Genomic DNA, 22,743 nt, shown 5'->3' on the forward strand with positions numbered 1-22,743 from the left:
AATTAAGGCTGATAAAGATCGTGTTAAATTGTTGGTTGTGTATTTCAAAAACATCCTGTATATTTGCAGCCAAAGTCGTTGAAATAAAATTAATCTCATATACTCCCTAATATAATTGCGATTTTTACATTTTACTTCTAAAAGCATCAGTTTTTTTGCATTTATGACTTAGATACTTTTACTTTTTTTTTACAGGTGTCCCAGAACTCCCGGCTCAGAGAGAAAAGGCTTATAGAGGCAACTACATATTCTGAACTAAAAATTTTTAGCTCAAAAGCTGAACAGTATTTGAAACTCGGTAACCATGGACAGATACTATCATCCATTGGTCAGATGAATATTACACTCTCGTTGCCCAGGAAATTGGGACGGCTTTTTACTGCACCTCTAGAATGAGCTTTTGGGGTTAATTCTTAATTTTTTATTCTTTTTTGAATACTATTAAACTTAATAGATTTTGTATTATGTACCTATAGTGGTGTTTTAATATGTAGTATAGTTAAATAATTACTTTGTTATAGATATAGTAGTATAATTTTTCTATTTTGATTTGAAACATATTTTCACCATTTAATTAAATTGACTTTTGATACCGACTGCAACACCTCTTTTGTACAATCTTATGATATTTCAGAGATATATAAAAACAAAAAAAATGTCTTTGGGTCATCAAATAAATTTTTATTTTTATTCTCTGCAATGAAACGAAAATGAACCGTATTAACCTGTACCACAAGTTTCAACGAAACCATCAAGTGTTTTATCTGTTATCAAATAAGAAGGTTTTTAAGATGGGTCCTTCTAACTTCAAAGATAAAACTAAAATAAACACTTGTGAATGATAATATACAGGGTGGCCCATCTAAGACTTTCGGGCTCAATATCTTTGTTATTTATGAACGGATTTTTCCAAAATTTAAAATATAATTTCTTGAATAGGTAAGGATGATGTGACATTACCAGCGTCATCCTTGTCTTAAAAATGTTAATTTTACTTGTCTTATTTTAAATTTTAATTAGTTAAAAGTTATGTCATTTTATAAAACAGCAATAATTATACGCGTGTGCCAAAAATCAACCGTCTAGCAAGTCAAGTTGCCGAGAAAAAGACAAAAAAGGACCTCAACATTTCCAAAAGATACTAACTGATAGTCGGCTATGAAACAATTGACTTCTACAGCGAGTTTAGATTTTGGACATCCCTGACTTGTTGATGAATCCGTGACATTCATGACATTTGTGACATTCATTTGAGGTTATGTTTATTTTTGAGCATTATGATGAGGACTATTGCTTTAAACATGCACATTCACGATTTTTTATCTCGATCTTTTAGTAACTAATCACAATGGATTGAACCGAGCATCGTTTCTGGACATTTGTGATATTTCTCGTTTGAGGTTATGTTTACTTTTAAGCATGATGATGAATATCATTCATTTAAACTTGCGCAGAACGATTTATCCCGATCTTTTGAAATTGAAAACTAATCACATTGCATCAGACAGCGTTTTGGTGCAAAAATTTCATAGGCACAAGGAAATGTGAGCGAAAAACTTGTTGAAAGTTGGTCGTCACCAGAAAAATGATTGCATAATGGTTCGTTATGAGGTGCAACTAGTATTTACGACTTCTTTAGCACTGTCACAGGTTTATTGGAAATGGAAATTCAGTGACACGTATGCAGTGAAGCGATTTGACTCATTTATGATTGCATTTGCGTTAAAACAGTAATCTCATTTATGATGAAGACAGAATTAGATGATCACAAGATTTCGTCCTTTTTCAGGAAACTACTTTACTTTGATTAACAAATAATTTGTTACAAGGTATTTTATTGTAAGGTACAAAGTTTTAACAGTGAATAAACTATACCAGTGACAATTATGGCAATGTAACACCATATTTTCTACAAGAGTAATGAACGAATGTACAAAAATTTACAAATGTATCAGATATTTACACTGTTACAACATGTGTCTGTACTTTGAACATTTATAACAAGTGCAAATAATGCTGGAATATTGTAAGCGTTTGGTCACTGCCATTTTGCTTGTTGGCGATGCGATGAGATTTGGCTTTTTTTCACTAGCAACTCATTTCTTGAACTTTCTTGTAACGAAATGGACACAAACAATTAGGGGCAGCATAAGTTTTTGGATATGTTCTGTGATGGCGAAGAATGAATTTGCGGTCCCTTGGTCCGAGCAAATCGCTTGTCGCTTTCAACTGGAACAATTGCTTCGATGGTACTAGTCACTTGCCTTCGCTGAACACTTACCATGTAATGTTGCGGCAACTCTTCATCGAATTCATCAACAAGCAGGGTTTTGCACTTTTAGCAGCTTGGTTACTGTCCGTCAAACATATCCACCCATGTTAGAAGAATCCAAGTGGCATAGTCGTTCATGGTGGTCAACAACACCGTCCAGAACGTTCTGCAATCGTTCTTAATGCTTGCAGCAGGGTACGATAGGGTGTCAATAAGAGTCCTTTACATGTTTGCATCTTTTGGCGGTTCATTGCGAAAAAACAGGTTCAATATTGAAAGTAACAGTCCGTGTTGAAGTATCATTTTCAGTGTGTTGCCTTCAGTCTTGTTCGTCTTTTTTCACTCGTCCAAGTTATTAATTGGTTGTTTAAAGAATTATCCCATTGAAAGAGTCGACCGACGATACTTTGTTAGAAATATCATGTGTGCAATTTTCATTAGAACGCAGTTATAAATGATGTTCATTGTCATTTTGTTTCATTTTTTTTTGCACTACTTCTTTGACTCGTTATTCTTTCTTAGTGAGAGATTGTCTTGATACCGTGCAAGCACATTTTTCATATGATAATAGAGGGGGTATAGTGGTCCTAGATCGTTAGGTAGTTCGCAAGGTTTGTTGAAGCAACAAATACAACTCGCAACATCATGCACCATATTCAGTTCGAAAACACGAATCTGAAATATCAGATGTAAACAGTGTTCCTACAATTTGCAATGACCTTAGAAAATGTAACTCACTATTATGCGTTTTTGGTGATCCAAAACCGCTTAGTTGTGGGTAAGTACATGTATCTGATTTCCATATTACTTATACGTCTTGGTATCATTAGTTGGTTTCCTATTCAAAGTTTCATTTGCTAATCTTTCGAAACGGAATATTAATGGTACTGTACGACCAATTTGGACTTGAAAAAACTTTCATGATAACACCTTTTAGCATGGCGGTCTTGAAAGTATGCAGAATTGTGCCTACATTTGTCGATTCGACTTTGTTTCTACAAATCATAATTGAAACATACGAATTTATTAGTCGCATAGCCACTAAATACCACAAAACTCCGTTTTGACATGGGTAAGCTTGTCTTTGCCGTTGCTCTTGTAGGTTCTAAGCCACTCAACGACACAGCATTCTTCGTTACTTTTGCATACCAACTATACCGACTGCACCAGCATTTTTCGATAGCAGCACTACGTCCTAGATTTCATACGTATTGTGAACCAATTTTGACTTCTTGACTACGGCAGTTCACATATTGGAGCTTCGAGCTTAATCTACTTTGGATTAATGACATTATTAAACAAAAGAAAAATGTTAAAAGTATCTAGTACCATACATTTTATGGGCGCAGTAAAGAAGTTTGCCGAAAAAGGATGAAATCAGCTAATTCTGTCTCCATCATAATTGAAATAACTGTTTTAACGTAAATGCAATCATAAATGAGTCAAATCGCTTCACTGCATACGTGTCACTGAATTTCCATTTTCAATAAACCAGTGACATTTCTAAAGAAGTCGTGAATTCTAGTTGCACCTCATAGCAAACCAATCTGCAATCATTTTTCTGGTGATAACCAACTTTCAACAAGTTTTTTTACTCACATTTCCTTGTGCCTACGCATTTTTTGCACCAAAACGTTGCCTGATGCATTGTGATAAGTTTCCAATTTCAAAAGATCGAGATAAATCGTTCTGCGCAAGTTTAAATCAATGATTTTCATCATCATGCTCAAAAGTAAACATAACCTCAAATGAGAAATATTACAAATGTCAAGAACGTCACTGACGTCAGCGATTATTGACAGACCGAACGCAGGGATGTCCAAAATTGGGCGTGGGAAATTATTTTTTTCATAGCCGACTATGATTTTGCATCTTTTGGAAATGTTGAGGGTCTTTTTTCTCTTTTTTTCGGCAACTTGACTAGCTAGACGGTTAAGTTTTGGCATACTCGGATAATTATTGATGTTTTATAAAATGACATAAATCTTAACTAATTAAAATTTAAAATAAGACAAGTAAAATTAACATTTTTAAGACAAGGATGACGCTGGTAATGTCACATCATCCTTACCTATTCAAGAAATTATATTTTAAATTTTAGAAAAATCCGTTCATAAATGACAAAGATATTGAGCCCGAAAGTCTTAGATGGGCCACCCTGTATATAATACCCTTTTCTGTCGAAATTGCAATTTTTCCACTAAACACTTGAGATTATAGGTATATATTAGCACAGTCTTAAAATTGTTTCCACATTGAAGACTCAGAGCCGGTACGAAAATGGTGAAAATTCTACTTTTTCTAACTGTCTTTGTCGCCTTTGCGGCAATTTCAGCATCAGCAAGTAAATACTCGTCTACCACAAGTTTTTCTTTACTCTAACTGTTGTTTTAGAAAATGTTGTATGCTACTTTGCCAGCTGGACCATTTACAGACCCGACAATGGTAAATTCACCGCCGCTGACATCGATCCATCTCTGTGCACACACATCTTGTACGCCTTTGTTGGTCTTAGGGACGATGGTTACGTTTCTGTTCTGGACGACTGGGAATTAACAGGACTTGGTAAAATAAATAATATTCTCCTATTTTAACAGAGAGTCAATCTAAAAAATTTTAGAGGAAATGACACATCTCATGAGCCTTAAATCCCAAAATCCGGATCTGAAGATCATTCTCAGTATGGGAGGTTGGAATGAAGGATCTTACAAGTATTCAACAGTGGCAAAGAGCGCAAACACCAGAGGTGTCATGGTACAGAGCGTTATAGAGTTTATTGAAAAGTATGGTATGGATGGTTTTGATTTGGACTGGGAGTATCCATGCCAACGTGGTGGTGCTGACGAAGACAAAGTAAACTAATTGTGTTTAACAATTTAATTGACCTAATTATTGCTGTCGTTACAGGAAAACTTTGTTACTCTTTTGGGAGAATTAAAATCGGCTCTCAACGCTAAAGGCTACATACTCTCAGCTGCAGTTTCTGGAGGAATCGCTTCTTGCAAGCTGTCATATGACATCGCTCGTGTTGCTGAGTAATTTTCACTTAGTATCGTTACTCTGAAAATACTATTTTTTTTTAGAAACTTAGATATGATTAACGTCATGGTCTACGACTTTCATGGAGCTTTCGAAAGTTTTGTTGGACACTACGCTCCTCTTTACGCTTCCTCTCTTGATCAGACGGATGAACAGAAAACTTTGAACATCGTACTGACCTTTCTTCTTCAATTATTTCTTTAACTAATTGAATTTTTTAGGCTGCGGGTATTCAGTACTGGTTGGACCAAGGCGCTCCTGCCAGCAAAATTAACTTGGGTCTTGGAACTTACGGACGTGGTTTTACTTTGGCTGACGCATCAAACACTGCTTTGTATGCTCCTACTTATGGCGGTAGCGAAGCTGGTCCATACACTCGTGAAATGGGAGTTATTGGTTACAATGAGGTCTGTGAACTGCACAGTGACTGGGAGTACACATGGGACGATGAACAACAAGTACCACATATCGTCAAAGGTGACCAATGGATTGGTTTTGATGATCCCAAATCTATCGAAGGAAAAGTAATGAAGTTCGGTTTTGATGAAATAGGATTTTATTTTATTTTTTTTAGGTTAAATGGGCGGTTTCTAAAGATTTGGCTGGTGTGATGGTTTGGGCATTAGACACTGACGATTTCCGTGGACTTTGTGGAGGAGGAGCTTATCCTATGCTTCATGCTATTAATGCAGCTCTCAATTAAATTACATGAATTATAATAATTCCTTATTTATATTAAATGAGGTGTTATTAATAACCTTTGCGTGTAATAAACGATTTTCTTAAAAATAATAAAAATTAAATTCAAATTTTTGTATTTTATCTAGACTAATAATTAGATTTACTAGTACATTTTCTTGAAACAACATTTATAATAACACTTCTATCGTAGAAATCCATTGAACTACCCGAAGATACGAAAGAAGTCGTCTGTAGAAGACAATCCTAAAGAACTTCGAAAAGATAACAGAACATAAAGACCTGAAACTTAAAAAAAATTAACAAGTTGAGGAGAAGTGAAAGAATAAATAAAGAAAGAACTGATGAAAAAACGAAAAACTTAGACGAAAAAAAAATGAAAAAGAAACAAAAGAAAAAAAAATACAAAGTGATGAAAAAATAGTGCCCATGAGTGAAAGAACAGTGTTTTCAATATCTTTGTACCTCATAAAATTTTATTGGTAGTTAAGAAGTGATTATTTGGGGCTTGGAGATGGATTGTTGGTAAATTTACGGCCCCAGGACCGCTCAGTGCTCAGTGGTATAGGACTGCACTCGGCCTGGCAGTGTGTTTTCTGCATTTCGAGTTGGTTTGTCCCAGTTTTAAATCGAGACGAGCTGATCATACGCTGGTAAAAAAATCCGTCTCTGCACCCATTGTAAATTATATTAATTTAGGGGTGGTTGCGGTTAAGTAGCCGTACCGATCCTCCTGTAAATTGAGCTCATAAAATTTTATGAGGTACAAAGATAGTAAAAATGCAGTACTATGTTCTTTTCAGTTAAACCATTTGAATTTAAATGAATATGATTTTTTTTCCAAGGAAAAACTTGGCAATGCTGCTCAACTCTTTCTAAAAAAATTAAATTCGGCAGTTTTTGTAACTAAGCAACTAATACTAACAGCTTTACAATGTTGCAACATTTAAAAATTTTCACAAAGCCAAGCAAAGTTTGAGAAAGTTAGTTTAAAACATTTTTTTACTTTTTTTTATGTAGAATATCATTAAGTGAAAAAAATGTGATGTCTAATTATGAAATTGATATAAAGAATTTATCCAAACTGAGTTTAATCGTTTATAAAAGAAAGCTTCTATCAAAGCACAAATTTCGTTTTGGTTTTTAATTTCGGGTTCAGGAAAGAATGAGCTGCAACATGATAGGTAGCATGGGCACTTTTTTTCATCACCCTGTATAATCTAAATAGAAAATAATTGCAAAAAAAATTAGATAAATAAAAGAAAGCTTGTAACTTTAAAGTTTTTATTTTTCGTACTATTAATTATTATTTTGCAAAATTCATTTCAAATTGTCATTAATCGCCGTCAGGAGAGGGTATTTCTTGCCACATTTACCCAAGAAATCGTCAGTATCCAGAGACCAGACCATGGCTCCTCCTAATCCCATCTCATTTGCAAATTCAATTTTCATCTTAATTGACTTTTCGTTATCGTAACCAACCCATTGGTCACCTTTAACTTTGTACGGGACATCTTGTTCGTCGTCCCAGAATTCCTCCCAGTCACCGTAAACAGCGCAGATCTTACAAAAAATAGTATAAAAATGTTCAATAGGTGAAAATAATTACCTCGTTGTATCCCAGCATGCCAGCTTCTTCAGTGTATGGTCCTTGATTTCCAGTGCCAGTTACTGGTGCGTACAAGTCGGTGTTTGATGAATTGGCCAAGGTGAAGGTTCGTCCGTAAGTACCAATTCCTATGTTGATTTTTTTAGGGTCTGCACCAATGTCTATCCAGTGTTGGATACCAGCGGCCTTAACATTATTTTGTGTTTGGTTGATTTAGAGAAAGTGGTTGTGCACTTACCACATTGAGAAGTTTTTGATCTTCCGATTCGTCCAAGTGTGATGGGTGCAAAGGAGCGTTTTGACCAACGAAATCTTCCCAGTCTCCGTGATAGTCGTAGGTCATTACATTAATCATATCTAAATTACTACAAGAGCAGTGATAATTATTAAATTTTTATTTTTTTTACATACTTTGCTACTGCTTCACCATCAGGGTAAGAAATATCAATTGATCCCACTCCACCTGAAACGGCTGCAGAAAGAATGTAACCCTCAGCATTGAGAGCTGTTTTAAGCTCTCCCAGTAATGTAATAAAATTGGTCTAAAATTTTATATTCAGGCTAAAAATGATTGTTTAGTTATATTATTTTAAGCTTACAGGATCATTGTCTTCATCTCCATCGCGCTGACCCGGGTACTCCCAATCCAAATCAAAGCCATCCATTTCATACTTTTTCAGAAAACTGAGGACGCTTTCTTTTAAAGTAGCTCGCTTATTTGCGTTGGCAGCTACTTCTGAATAAGTTGTAGATCCTTCATTCCATCCTCCCATGCTAAGAACTATTTTTAAGTCTGGGTTCTTCTCTTTCAAACCGACCAAATGTTTAATTTCCTCTGCAAAATGGTTTTTGTTAACTTTAATTTTTATGTTTTGAATTTTGTACTTAGTCCGGTTATTTCCCAGTCGTCTAAAATATTAACAGTTCCATCTTCACTTAGACCAACGAATGCATAAAGGATGTGAGTGCAAAGGCTAGGATCGACATTTTCAGCACCGAATTGACCATCACCGTTTCTGTAGATGGTCCAGCTGGTAAAGTAGCACACCACATTACCTGAAATTAAGTTATAATAAATTATCTCAAGCCAAAGGACCAAAACAAATTGTAAATTTCTGAATTGAGAGGTTAGTTTAATTTATGAAGAACCAACGTACCAGATGCTGCGAGTGCTATAAATGCACTAAATATTGTCAAAATTTGTATCAATTTCATTTTTCTAGTGAACCTACCTAGCAATCGATCTAAACTTATTTATACAAAAAAATTGTCTCCCTCCAAACAAAGATTTGGTTATAATTGTACTACTTTCCACTCTCGAATGATAACAAAATTTGTAAGTGAAGTGGATCGTACGATATTATAATAGCATTTGTAAATCAAGTGAATCGTATTACAAATTCGTCTTTTTCGATAAATAAAGGTGATATTAGCCAAGATTGTTATGTATAATAATTGTGGAAATGCTGAAGCTAAATCTTTTTAGATTCAAATATGAATGTTTTTGAGTTAATTACTTAAAGTCTAAAACTAAGTTTAAAATGCAATCCACTTCTAGTTTAAATTAATCGAACTTTGAAGTTTCTCGAGTGTTTACGCGATAAAGATCACTTTAAACAATAACAAACATTTTGTACATGAAATGACAAAGTTCTGGCCCTTCAGTTGATTCCTAGAAAATAAAATTATTGATATGTAAAATAAAAGGCTTTCTGCAGAAAAAAACAACTCACAAAAATCCGAAATTTAAAATTTTTAGCGATTAACAATCCAAGGGTTTATTTTTAAAATTCGTACAATAAGTAGTAAGCAGTAGGCGTGGAATCAAAAATGAAAACAACAAATTCGAATAAAATAACTTTCCATTCAATTATGTTATATTTAAAATAATAAAGTAGGGTCGCTAAAAAAAGATTAAAAAGTATAGTCAATTTTATAATATTATAATACAAATTTATGTTGAGAGAATCGTAAAGTTTAATGATTTTAAATTTTTCAAATATATTTTTTTCTTTCTTTTTGACACATATCCATCCTTATCCTTATCTATGTACACGAACTCCTCAAGAGGTGTTTACCACTGGTAAGATAAAATTTATCGAGTTGTACTACTCCAATAAATAAAACCAAAATTCTGTATCTAATTATCACGACCGATAACTAATACTTCTAATAAGTGATAATTGAAATAAACCTGAGAAGAGTCAAATTGACACACTTATTCGGTCAATTAGGTTCAGCACAAACGTAAAAAACACGTAAATTTCACATCACGATTTCCTAAAATGCTGCAAACTTGTTAAAATTGCTGATTAACATTTTAAGCAACTTAATAATGTAATGTTGTCGGCTTTTAAGTTGTTAAGTCTATTTTTCAACAAAAGGCGAGTATTTGATTTTATAAAAAAGAAAACAAAAAGATGACATTAAAAAAATCTACCTAAATGGAATGAGCCGACGATGAGTATATTAAGGTTTTCTTTAAAAAATATATTTTTATTATAAGTATCTAGTAGTTTGTTTTATTTTTTTTTAGTTCAATAGACTTTTTGTATTTTTTACAATTTTCACATCCAACATTTAAATTCAGTCTTTATAATTCTTTAGATAATTTTAAGAGTCTACTTTAATATTGTTAAAGTTACAACTCTTTTATAAGTTTATTTTGTGGGATCATTGAATTTTCAAACTTTCGCTTTCTTAAAGAATTTAATTTTTTTTGTCTTTATTTAGTTTATTTTCTTCTTTTACATGATTCATAACTTTCAAATTACACCACAAGGACTTGATCTTACGAGTTCATTACAGATTTATTTTTTATTTGGTAGGTTAGATTATTAAACAAAATGAATATTTAATAAAATCTACCAAAAAGGAAATCTGAGATTCTCAATCAGAGGTCGAAATGTGTTCGATATGTTTCAAAGCGCTTTAAATGATTAAGGTAGAGATATCTACTAAATTCTGTTTATCATGAAAAGAACAATAAAAACTGCATAGTTGGCTGCCTATACTAAAATTTTAGCTGTACTAGTTTAAACCTATATGAAATTAATTTGTAATATTCAAAAATGAGTAAAATTAGAAGTAAAGTAAAATTTTAAATCTTACTTATTGTTTCTGCTTTCGACTTGAAGTCAGCTTTATAATAAAGAACAGTTGGCCGGTTTAGGAATTGTTTTATGGTTCGGGTTTACACCAACTTCAAAAAAATCTCAAAAGTTTGTTGTAACTGCAGTATACTATTTATTTATACTTATGATTATGATTATGCTAAATTTACTTCAAATTTTTGTTAATTGTGGTCAGAAGAGGCCATTTTGTTCCACATTGTCCCCCGAAATCATCAGTGTCAAGAGACCAAACCATAACTCCTCCCAATCCCAACTCATTTGCTAATTCCACCTTCGCCTGAACCGATTGCTCATTATCGTAACCAATCCACAAATCGCCTTTCTCTTTATGTGGTACTTTCTGTTCATCATCCCAAACATCTTTCACGTCACCGTACAAAGCACAAATCTACAAAAAATATTTTAGGATGTTTTTAAAATGAAATATGTACTTATAGTGTTGTACCTCATTGTATCCTAAAACTCCAGCTTGAGCAGTGTACGGTCCTTCATCTCCGGTACCATTAGTTGGTGCGTACAATTCGTCATTAGATTCGTCAACTAATATGAAAGTTCGTCCATAAGTGCAAATTGCCATGTTGAGTTTCTCAGGATCGGCCCCGAAGTTAATCCAACCTTGCACGCTTGCTTCCTTAAGGTCTAGTTTAGTAACGGCATTTCAAAATGTATAAATGTAAACTTACAACATTGAGAATTTTTTGTTGGTTGCTTGTTTCAACGTGTGATGGGTATAATGGGGCATTTTGACCAAGGACATCTTCCCATTCTCCATGGAAATCAAAGGCTCGTACGTTGATCATATCGACATTACTAGCAAATTGAATTGAGATTTAATTACATATTAAGTTTTTGATATGTGATAATTTTTTACTTTGAAAGTGTTACTATTTTTGACTATTAAAATAATCAAAAAAGATCGTACCTATAATATTTTTTTTAGGCGACTTAAACTGAAAATGAAATTTTTAGGCCTTAAAAGCGGCCTAAAAGTGAGTTTTTTCTGGCCGCAAACATTTTCGGCCGATCTATGGTGGCGCCATCTATCCATAGTTTTGCATATTACGTCAAGATACCGATATTACCCTCAATTTTATAATTATTCGGGTAAAATCAAATCGACAAACTGCTGTAAAGTGCAACAAAGACGTGTTGAATTATTGAAAATGAACATGTCTAGCAGTGCTCCTGCAACAACATTAAAAAATACATTAAACCTAATTCATACAAATTGTGAAGCTACACGTGCTGAAATTGCAAATGTAAATAAGGAAAATATGAACTTTTCTGAAGGATTCAAAAAATATTTACAATTATTCAGTTGTTAAAATTGATTAAATCAATAAATCATAAATAAAAATTAATTAACTTGTAAATTTAATGATGTCGCCTAAAAAATCTTGTGTGTAACACGGCCAAAAAGTGACATTTTGCCCTCGCCTTCTTTCTGGCCTCGGCTAGCGCCTCGGCCATTAAAAAAAGGCTCGGCCAAAAAAGAACCACTTTTTGGCCTTGGTACACAAATAGCTATTACATACTCTGCAACCTCTTGTCCACTCGGATAAGAATTCCGGATAGCATCAGCTCTAGGAGTGACAACCACAGAAAGAAGATAACCCTCATCATGAAGTGCGTCTTTTAGTTCTCCAAGTAGTGTAATATAATTTTTCTAAAATTTGTATTTAGCTTAGGAAATGTAACTTTATATTGACACTTACTGGATCGTTCACAATATCACCGTCTCTTTGAGCAGGATATTCCCAATCTAAATCAAAACCGTCAAATCCATGTAGTTTCAAAAAACCAAGAACGCTTTCAACCATCGTAGCTCTTAAAGTTGCGTCTGCAGCCACGTTTGAGTATATTTCTGTTCCTTCCACCCATCCTCCCATGCAAGCAAGTATTTTTAGGTCGGGATTCTTGTCTTTTAAACTCATCAAGTTTTTGATTTCTCCTGTGAAAAGATTTTGATAGCTGATTTCAACAAAAATTTGGCGATTTATACCTAGACCAGTTATATCCCAGTCGTCGATAATTTTGACGGTACCATTTGCGTTTAGGCCAATGTAAGCGTAGACGATGTGAGTGCAAAGGCTGGGGTCGATATCTTTAGCACCAAATTGACCATCACCAGTTCTGTATACCGACCAGCTGAGAAAGTAGCACACTACTCTACCTAAAATTTGAATAAATTATTAAATTTGTTAAATATGATTATAATACCTACCGCCTGATGAAAGCGCTATCAAAACGCTGAATACTGCCAAAGCTGCTATCAGTCTCATGTTGCTGCTGAGTTTATTTAGAAAGAAGCTCGCACTTACCTAATTTATAGAAAAATTGTCCCCCCCAGCAAACATCTCAAATTTTCCGTTTGATCGTATGATAAAAATTTGTGATCGAAGTAGACGTTGGCATCGTAGATTTTTATATCCGATTGTTACTATTATAAAAGTTATTTTTTTGAAAATTTGTCAGCATTGTTTTCGATTTTATGTCCAATGTTGCGGGGGGCCAATTTCTTATCCCTTAAGAAGTAAAATATGTGTATGATTCCAAGGCTAATTCTAAAATAAAATTTCTTGATTTTTAAATCAGTATATATCATCTATTGAGTGTTGTTGATGATAAAGAGTATTTTTGGAAGACAATAAGCAGAAATTTTGCGGATCTGAAAAATTGAAAAACTAATGTATCAGTCAAATCTCTTTTTTTAAGATTTATTTGATAAAAATATTTTAAGAAATCTGATAATTTTGTAGTTAGATGAAAAATTCCACAAAGAGAAATAGAAATTTACAGAATAATTTACAAATAGCCTCAGATTTAGCGTTTTATATCTACTAGAAATTACTTTCTCACAGGGCACTTTATTTATTTATTTTCTTATGGATAATTCTCCTTTTGATTTAATTTGTATGCATTTTTCACATGTCAATTTCACTTTTTTCAATATTAAGTATCTATAGGTACACAGAATCCATTTGATTGCATAAAATAAACTGACTATGCAACTTCTCGAGTATCATGGAAGAAAGTAATTTAAGTTAAGTTTTATTTTGAACTAAAAGTATACATACATATATTTAAAGTGGTACCAATTTTTTATTTATTTGTGAACCCACCAGTTAGAATATTCGCATGGCTTGCATTTGCACAGTGAATTAATTACTGCTTTTTCTGGGAAATGTTATCAAAAGTTGATGTTTAAATCTAACACTAGTGATAATTAATTTATCTAAAGAGTTGACGTACGTTAATAGTATTGTTCTAGTAACTTCACATTTTGATAGTACTATTTTGATTCAATTGATTGCGACATGAATTGACAAAAATGTAAGTACCTAACCTCATGTTAGTACTAGATATGAAGTAGAAGTTTGGTTCGAAAATGTGTAGGTACTATCTACATTGACAAATCAGTCCCTCTATGGATAAGAAGAATTTTGAGAAAATCTTCGTATTTTTTTTAAACGTCATAAAAGTGACACATTATCTAGTTAGATTGTCAGGGTATAAGTTTCACTTATACGCTTAATCAGAACACAGCATTTTATATGCTTGGGCTCCACCAAGGAAATGTTTCCATTGCACTATGATTCTGCATAAAAATATTTTTTTTTAAGTAAAATAGAGCAATTTTCTATCGTTTGCAAAAAAATCGTATATGCCATTCAAAGCAAAAATGGCTTTGTGTGCTTTGCTTGTTAAAATCTGCCTCTACGTTTGGCAGACACACGAACAGGCTCAGCACACAAAGCTTCATTTTTACTATAATATACTATAATAAAAATAAATAAAATATAATATAATAAAGTTGTTTTTGATAGCTTTTAAAATAGGATACTCAGGTCCACACGAACTCATAAAATCGTTACTACCACAGGACTAATACATAACTCCTCTAAACTTCAGCTCATTTGCAAACTCAGCTTTTATCAATCATATTTAGACCCATTGTAACCCAGTCGTCCAAGACCATCTTCGTTTAAACTAATGTAAGCACAATTTTATTAATATTAAGAGTTAGATCGACATTGTTAGTAGTAAAGTAAGCGTTACCGAATCTGTAGACGGCCCAACTGGAATAATTTGGTCAAAGTTCTTCGGGTAAGAAAAGTTTTCAAATCAGATTATTTTTATGCGTGTCTTGCATCCTTTTAAATAAATTTAGAAATTATGTGCTCCTTTACACTGACTCAAGAAAATTCGAAGAGCGTAGTCTTTTATCATCTCAAATCTTTGACGTTTTCAAATAAATATATTGTTATGGTTATGACCTATTTAATCTCGAAGTTTTATCTTATTAAATAACATGCACCAGCAGATGACAGTACTACAGAAGCACTCAATAATGCCAAAACTACTATCAATTTTATCTAGGTAGTGAACTAATCTGCATTGAAATTTACCATTTATACAAAAACTTTTTCCTTCAAATTAAATACGAAGTTTTGTTTTTTCTTTTCAATAGAATGATAAAATGAAAGATTAATGTTAATTACGTATTGACTGATAAATTATAATATGTATAGTCAACTCGTCAAGAACTTTGTTTATTTTATTTATTTTATAAAGTTTAGTTTAAGTACTTATTAACTGTTGTCAAAAGCGGAAATTTGTCTCCACATTGACCAGAAAAATCGTCAGTATCAAAAGACCAGTACATGACTCCTCCCAATCCAAGTTCATTTGCAAGTTTCACTTTCGCCTGAATCGACTTTTCGTTATCATAACCAATCCACTGGTTACCCTTTACTTTGTGTGGTACTTCCTGTTCGTCATCCCAAATTTCCTCCCAGGTACCGTACAAAGAACAAATCTAAAATCATTATCTTTAAATTGTTTCCTTCTGGAAACTAAGAAGTTAACCTCATTATATCCCAACATTCCAGCTGAAGCAGTGTAAGGTCCCTCTGTTCCACTGCCATTAATTGATGCATACAAATCGGTCTCAGATTCATCTAGTAAAGTGAAACTGCGTCCGTAAGTACAGATAGCCAAGTGGAGTTTCTTGGGGTCGGCACCGAAGTCAATCCAAGCTTGAACACTAGCAGCCTTAATGGAAAATTTTATGATATACGATTTTGAAACTAAATTAAATTTATTATTACCACATTGAGATTTTTATCTGTTTCGGTTTCATCGAGGTGCGACTCGTGAAGAGGAGCATTGTGACCGACATGCTCATCCCAGTCTCCGTGAAGGTCGTAACTCTTTATGTTGAGCATATCAGCATTACTATAATCAAAAGAAATAATAAATTCAAAGTACTAACATTTTTTGTACATACTCTGAAACTGATTTTCCATCTGGATATGAAGAGTGGAGTGCATCCGCTCTGGTCGTAACAACTGTGGAGAAAATGTAGCCCTCATCATTGAGAGCATCTTTCAATTCCCCCAATAATGTTACGTAATTCGCCTAAAATTGTTATTTAAAAAAATGTATTTTAGAATTAATATTTTACTTACAGGATCTTTGACGACATCTCCATTTCTTTGGGCGGGATATTCCCAGTCTAAATCAAAACCATCAAAGTCATGCAATTTTAAAAATCCCAGAACACTCTCAATCATTATAGCTCGTTTGGTTGCATTTCCTGCTACGTCCGAATAGATTTCGGTTCCTTCGTTGTATCCTCCCATGCTAACCATTATTTTTAGATCAGGATTCGTTTCTTTTAAACTCATCAAATGGTTTATTTCTCCTAGTGTAGATTTTAAAATAAAATGAATTATGTTATTGTATACCTTCACACCTAGACCCGTTATATCCCAATCGTCCAAAATATTGACGCTACCATCTTCAGCTAAACCAATGTAGGAATGTGGGTACAAAGAGTTGCATCGATATCTTTAGCGCTGAATTGACCATCTCCAGTTCTGTAGATAGCCCAACTGGCAAAATAACACACTATATTGCCTAAAATTGAAAGAAATAATTATTAAAATTATTTAATTATTTTGCATGAATGAGATTAAATTAATTATAATTCAAGTTGAAAGGGTCTTTTTATCTTCTTAAGATAGAAGTACATTGCCCTGACCTACTCTAATCTCTAAAGTTTTGCTCACCCGCTGATGACAGTGCTAGAGAAGCACTCAAACATGCCAAAGCTACAATTAGTTTCATGTTGGTAATGACTTAATCTGTGCAGAAATCAATCATTTATACAAAAACCTCTCCCTCCAGAACAGCAGCTTGATTTTCCGTAAGATCGAATGATAGCAGAATAATTTGTTTTTGAAGTTGCTCTTATCGTAGAATCTTATAAATTTTAGATTTATGTTTAATGTTAAATAATGACGATTTTTAGATTTAGAATTTTAGCATACTGATTCTTTTTGGATCAACTTTGTCTTATCCAATAAAAGAAATCTTTGAGTCTAACAATAAAGCCCATTCTAATTTTAAATTAATAATAAAATCGATTTATTTTATCCAGTTTTTAGATCTGTACCATCCAATGCTTGCGTGTTGATGCGATAAAATATCTTGCCAGAAACAATACTTCTCTTCACAAGTTATGCGCGTTTGAAGAGCTCGGATGATTTTCGAAATGACCATCTCTCTGAAGTGTTTGCAGCTGATAATAATATTTTTGGAAAACAATAACCACCAGAATTCGGATATGATTTTACTGACAGATAATGTTTAAAAATAACCAAAATTTCCCGCAAGGTAAGATTTCTCAAATAATACGAATATTTTTTTACATAAATTTCTCGCTTAGAAATCAATACTTCTACTATTTTTTTATAATAAATTGAAATAGATTTTTTTTTATGACACAGTGTAGGAAGAAAAATGATTTCCATTGTCAGAATTGTCAAAAATTGTTTTTTGTAGAAAATTATGAGGATGGCAAAAGTGTAATACTGCAAAAAAAAATTATGTGTGTTTTCCTTTAAATTTTAAAATCTTAATATCGTGTGATTCATTAAATTTCCATTCTAGGTAGGCCGTGTATTTTGGACGTGCGTTGACTTCTTGTTCGATAACTAGCAAATCTCGCAAATATTAAGTCGAAACTACTGTAATGGTGTTAGTTACGACATGAATTTTTTTCTCAAAGCCAACTGCGAATGGAAATTTAATGAATCACACAATAGATGTACACACTATAAAAATATTTCTAGACACAATAAACTAAATCCACTTACAATTAGATCTATCAATGTATTGCTTAAAAATAGTTGTTTTCATACACTTAGTACAAAATTTTGTTTTTAATTTAGAATGGTTTTTTAAACAATATTTTTAAAAATTAATTAATCAATAGTATCTCTGTAAGTTGTCAAACTAATCTACAAAATGTAATTTTTATATTTACAATTTACAAGACGGAATTCGGCTTCAGCGAGTCTTGCTTAAAATCTGAAACATTTTATATATGATATCTACACTAACTTGATATTTTGGAAGAAATCTTCAACAAAATTATTCATTTATCAATAAACTTTTCAAAAAAAATTAAACTTAAAAATTAACCGTAGGTACTAAATATTTTGGAAAAAAGAAATGTATCGACAGTTACTTCTAAAGTAAAATTTTATTTCATAAAAATCTTATTACAACCAACTTCACAAAATTTAATTTAAGTTTTCTTTGATTACTGTCAAAAGTGGATATTTTGTGCCACATAACCCATTGAAATCGTCAGTGTCGAGCGACCAGATCATGGCTCCTCCTAGTTCCAAGTCATTGGCAAAATCAATTTTTTCTTTAACTGACTTCTCGTTATCGTAACCAATCCACAGGTTGTCTATAACTTTGTGTGGTACTTTTTGTTCGTCATCCCAGATATCCTCTACGTCACCATACAGCGAGCAAATCTAATTTTAATTTGATTGTTAAAAATTTTTTAAAAATGCGAAACATGCGAGTTTTTACCTCGTAATATGACAACCTTCCACTTTCAGCAGTATAAGGTCCTGGGTCTGCGGTTCCATTAGTGGGTGCGTACAAATCGTCATCAGATTCATCCTCCAAGACATAAGTTCGTCCGTAAGTTCCAATACCAATGTTGATTTTTTTCGGATCAGCACCAACGTCTACCAAATGTTGTACACCAGCGGCCTTAATATTTGTGAGGTTTTGTACTATTTTTGTTAATAAAAGGGTTGTAAACTTACAACATTCAGGAGTTTCTGATCGCTGGTTTTATCAAGGTGTGATTCGTATAATGGAGCATTTTGACCAACAAATTTATCCCAATCTCCATGGTAGTCATATGACTTCACATTAATCATGTCCAAATTACTAAAATCGGTCTAAGTAAAGAAGATTATATTATATGTACTTTTGTACATACTCTGACAGTGCTTCTCCATTCCCGAATGAAACATCAATTCCATCCACTCTTCCCGAAACGACTGCAGAAAGAATATATCCCTCATCATTGAGTGCAGTTTTTAGCTCTCCCAATAATGTTAAAAAGTTAGCCTAAAATGTTACATTAAAAATTATAAGTACATGAGTAAAAAATACTCACAGCATCGTCTTTTCCGCTTCCCTCTCCTTGACCAGGAAACTCCCAATCTACATCCAAACCATCGAATTCATACTTTTTAAGAAAACTAAGAACACTGTCAACCAAAGTAGCTCTTAAAGTTGCATCTGCAGCTACTACTACATAATTTGAAGGACCTTCACTCCATCCTCCCATGCTAACCATTACTTTTAAATCAGGATTCTTGTCTTTTAGACTTGTCAAGTGTTTAATTTCATCTATATAAAATGGTTAATTTCTAATTTATTGAAGAAATTGTGTTTCCTACCTAAACCCGTCACATCCCAATCATCTAAAATTGTAACGACACCAGTTTCGTTTAAACCAACGTAAGCATAAATGACGTGAGTGCATAGATCTGGATCGACATCTTTGGCGGCGTATTGACCATCACCAGTTCTGTAGATGGTCCAACTGGGGAAATAGCACACGATTCGGCCTAAAATTTTGTAAAAATTATTTTCTGAAATAATATTTATGACGTACCTGTTGAGGCAAGTGCTACAAAAGCAATGAGAATCGTCAAAATTATCAGTTTCATCTTGTTAGCGAATTAATCTAGAAACACAATCTGTGCTTAAATTTATACGAAAATCTGTCTATCCCTCCTTCTAAGATTTGTAATTTGTAGATCTTTGCTCAATCTCGTGATAACAAAAATTGAAATTATAATTAGTGCGTAATTTTAATTAAGATAGTCTACATCGGGTGGTATACTGAACAGTAAATAATGCAATATGCTCATGAGCATGATGGCTCGTAAGGAGGTGTCGTAAACTTTCAACAGGTGGTGTCGATAATCTGCACAAACACTTTAAAGCTGCTTTATTTTTAAAAATCACAAATAAAATATAGGTAAATGCTTTGAAATCTATATTTATTAGTTTACAGTTTAACTGGAAGAAAATATTTAACAGTCTACGGCTGATGGCCAATTGCACAGGTGAAGTTTAGTATCGTAAACCAATCCATTGTTACATTTTTGGTTTACAACTGTAAAACCATTGCTAGTAGGAGAACAATAGTAGTATACAGAACAATCATTAGGATCCCTGACGTAGCCTGCAGCTACACAAAGACTAGCTGGATCAGATGGTTTTTCTTCTGGTACAGACTCAGTTACTGGTTCCTCAGTAACCTCGTTTCCTGGATTTGTAACTGGTGGTGGTTCTACGACTGAGCCTCCCTAAAATCAACATTCCTAAAATTTTAAAAAATTAAACCTATAATTACGTACATTTATAGCTTGGTTGATTGCCGTGAGGAGTTGGTATTTAGTACCACTCAAACCTTTGAAGTCATCTGTATCGATAGACCAAACCATTACGCCAGCCAAGTTCAATGATTTTGCATATTCAACCTTAAAATTTTTATTAAATCCGAGTTACGAGTCTATTAAAACAGTTACCTTAACCGCCAGTGATCGTGGGTTATCATATCCAACCCACTGATTACCCTTGAATGAGTAGGGAGTTTTTTGTTCATCGTCCCATACAGTGGTCCATCCTCCTGCATTTTGAAGCTCAATAATCTGCAATATTTCATTAACAATTATTCTATTTTTACTAGCCACACTTACTTCGTGATATCCAAAAAATCCATTTTCGCCGGTGTACTTTCCTTTCTCACCTCCTCCACTGATAGGAGCGCCAAGTGATGTTACTTGTGTATTAGCCAAAGTAAACGTTCTTCCATAAGCTCCAAGTCCCAGTACCAATTTTTGAGGATCAGCTCCACGACTTATCCATCCTCTGATTGCCGCATCAACATTCAACTGCCTTTGGGCTGCATCAGTTTCAATTGATGACGCGTACAGTGGCGCATTTTGTCCAGTAACTTCTTCCCAAGATCCGTGCAAATCATAGGCCATCACATTGATGAAATCCAAGTATCTGTAGAAAAAAACTGTAAAATAAAATACGACTGTAAAATTTTGCGTCTTTTTACTTGCTAAGAGCTGGGACATCGTACGACAAATCGACAGAAGCGCTAGCTGCAGCGACAGCCGCTGTTAGTAGAAGACCATGTTTATCAAACACCTCTCTAAATTCAGCAATCAGAGTTGCGTAGTTTTGCTAAAATTACGATGGTGAAATTTTAATCGTATCGTTGTAATTCAACCTACCACATCAGCAGCTGCACCACCACGTTGTCCAGGGTATTCCCAATCCAAATCGAAACCATCAAAGCCCCAAGTCAAGACCAAATTCGTAGCGCTGCTGATCAAAGTAGCTCTTTTAGCAGGATCAGCCGCGACTGCTGAATAAGTTTCGGACCCTTCGTTCCAACCACCGATTGCCACAAGAGTTTTCAAGTTGGGGTTTTGTTGTTTGAGGTTGTTGAAGTTCTTGAATGTGCCTGAAAGTTGATGTTAACGACAAGTTTTTATTTTGGAGGATCGTCGTACCAGCATCTACATCGAGGTATTCATCCAGAAGACGGACGTTACCATCGGCTTGTAGGCCCACAAAGCCGTAAATAAGGTGAGTGCAGAGCTGAGGATCGATGTCGTTGACGGTGAATTTTCCATTACCCCAACGGTAAGTGGACCACGTCCCCCAGTAACATACAACTTTGTCTGGAAAAGGTAATGAACAAAAAATGTGTTAATCGTTTTAATTATGGTTTATTAAAATGTTAAGAAAATTAATCTGTTAGCTGATCTTATGCTCATGCAATTAATTATTTATTCAAAAAAAGTGCAAAAATTAGTACAAAAAAATGACATTTTTTTAGCTGATCGATGAAAAAATCGATTAGTAAACACATCCAGAAACAAACTTCTGCTCTCTATTAAACTGAGTTTGCGGAAGTTAAGTTTCAAAGCTGCAGGCAATGTAGGACAAACTTTGATTGGATAACTTAAATAGCGACATAATTAACGTCGTTAGCATCTGAATTATTAAATTTACTTACCTGTGCCTGCTGACACAATGCCTGCAGTACAGCAAACCAATACAAGGGCCAGTAAAGCTCTGGACATCATATTTAGTTATATTCCTTTAAACAAATGACAAAATTATTAAAGGGCTATTTAAATCTTTGTCTTTACCTTTAGCTGATGTGTTGCAACAGATACAAGTTATTTCGTACAATTGATAGAACTAAATCACCACACAATTGGTGTTGTTATATTTAAAGAGTTTATCTAAATCAAGCGTCATAATTACTAATAAAAAGAATCTTTATTTTATTACATATACCTGCAATAAATATATCTACTCAAATTCCAAGTTCAAATTAATTTTAGAGTTAGTGGAAAAAATAAGTAGGGTTCAACAGAATTATAGCGTCATAATTACTAAATTTTGATTTATTTATATTTATATTTAAGTTCTTGATCTGTTCATTTCAAACGTTTGTGCTAATACTTATAACTATAAAGCTTAATTAAATCAATAAAATCTAATCAATAACTTTTAGGGTCGTTATTAGGTTGTTTTCTTTACAGTAGTTATTATTATATTGCTACTTGTTA

General features: G+C 33.5%; 6 protein-coding genes across 6 annotated transcripts; 1 reads left to right on the plus strand and 5 right to left on the minus strand.

The window, feature by feature from the left end:
- Positions 1-4,509: 4,509 nt before the first annotated feature.
- LOC148181221 (chitotriosidase-1-like) lies at positions 4,510-6,120 on the plus strand. Its single transcript, XM_088035153.1, has 7 exons — positions 4,510-4,616; positions 4,667-4,837; positions 4,893-5,125; positions 5,180-5,307; positions 5,356-5,482; positions 5,533-5,835; positions 5,886-6,120. The coding sequence occupies exons 1-7, from the start codon at positions 4,553-4,555 to the stop codon at positions 6,012-6,014; spliced, it is 1,155 nt and encodes a 384-aa protein (XP_087891279.1). The 5' UTR covers positions 4,510-4,552; the 3' UTR covers positions 6,015-6,120.
- A 1,157-nt stretch (positions 6,121-7,277) lies between these two features.
- Positions 7,278-8,834, minus strand: LOC148181222 (chitotriosidase-1-like). Its single transcript, XM_088039296.1, has 7 exons — positions 8,777-8,834; positions 8,505-8,675; positions 8,219-8,454; positions 8,031-8,161; positions 7,858-7,984; positions 7,620-7,805; positions 7,278-7,573 (listed from the first exon to the last, which is right to left on the minus strand). Exons 1-7 carry the CDS (start codon positions 8,832-8,834, stop codon positions 7,331-7,333), a joined length of 1,152 nt encoding a protein of 383 aa, XP_087895422.1. The 3' UTR covers positions 7,278-7,330.
- Positions 8,835-10,898: 2,064 nt separating this feature from the next.
- On the minus strand, positions 10,899-13,035 carry LOC148181223 (chitotriosidase-1-like). The gene is made up of 7 exons (XM_088047514.1): positions 12,978-13,035; positions 12,756-12,926; positions 12,469-12,704; positions 12,289-12,419; positions 11,437-11,563; positions 11,199-11,384; positions 10,899-11,141 (listed from the first exon to the last, which is right to left on the minus strand). The coding sequence occupies exons 1-7, from the start codon at positions 13,033-13,035 to the stop codon at positions 10,899-10,901; spliced, it is 1,152 nt and encodes a 383-aa protein (XP_087903640.1).
- Positions 13,036-15,329: 2,294 nt separating this feature from the next.
- Positions 15,330-16,885, minus strand: LOC148181224 (chitotriosidase-1-like). The gene is made up of 7 exons (XM_088048546.1): positions 16,828-16,885; positions 16,512-16,675; positions 16,225-16,460; positions 16,044-16,174; positions 15,865-15,991; positions 15,623-15,808; positions 15,330-15,572 (listed from the first exon to the last, which is right to left on the minus strand). The coding sequence occupies exons 3-7, from the start codon at positions 16,441-16,443 to the stop codon at positions 15,330-15,332; spliced, it is 906 nt and encodes a 301-aa protein (XP_087904672.1). The 5' UTR covers positions 16,444-16,460; positions 16,512-16,675; positions 16,828-16,885.
- A 1,460-nt stretch (positions 16,886-18,345) lies between these two features.
- LOC148181225 (chitotriosidase-1-like) lies at positions 18,346-19,806 on the minus strand. Its single transcript, XM_088039031.1, has 7 exons — positions 19,752-19,806; positions 19,534-19,704; positions 19,248-19,483; positions 19,068-19,198; positions 18,889-19,015; positions 18,647-18,832; positions 18,346-18,588 (listed from the first exon to the last, which is right to left on the minus strand). Exons 1-7 carry the CDS (start codon positions 19,804-19,806, stop codon positions 18,346-18,348), a joined length of 1,149 nt encoding a protein of 382 aa, XP_087895157.1.
- Positions 19,807-20,175: 369 nt separating this feature from the next.
- Positions 20,176-22,251, minus strand: LOC148181226 (chitinase-3-like protein 1). The gene is made up of 8 exons (XM_088039019.1): positions 22,182-22,251; positions 21,673-21,843; positions 21,391-21,623; positions 21,213-21,340; positions 20,845-21,157; positions 20,674-20,796; positions 20,503-20,625; positions 20,176-20,451 (listed from the first exon to the last, which is right to left on the minus strand). Exons 1-8 carry the CDS (start codon positions 22,249-22,251, stop codon positions 20,176-20,178), a joined length of 1,437 nt encoding a protein of 478 aa, XP_087895145.1.
- Positions 22,252-22,743: the final 492 nt, after the last annotated feature.

The sequence above is a fragment of the Gnatocerus cornutus genome, chromosome 1 (assembly GCF_029298725.1).
Source record: "Gnatocerus cornutus isolate USDA-ARS CGAHR chromosome 1, icGnaCorn1.1, whole genome shotgun sequence".
Lineage (NCBI taxonomy): Eukaryota > Metazoa > Arthropoda > Insecta > Coleoptera > Tenebrionidae > Gnatocerus > Gnatocerus cornutus.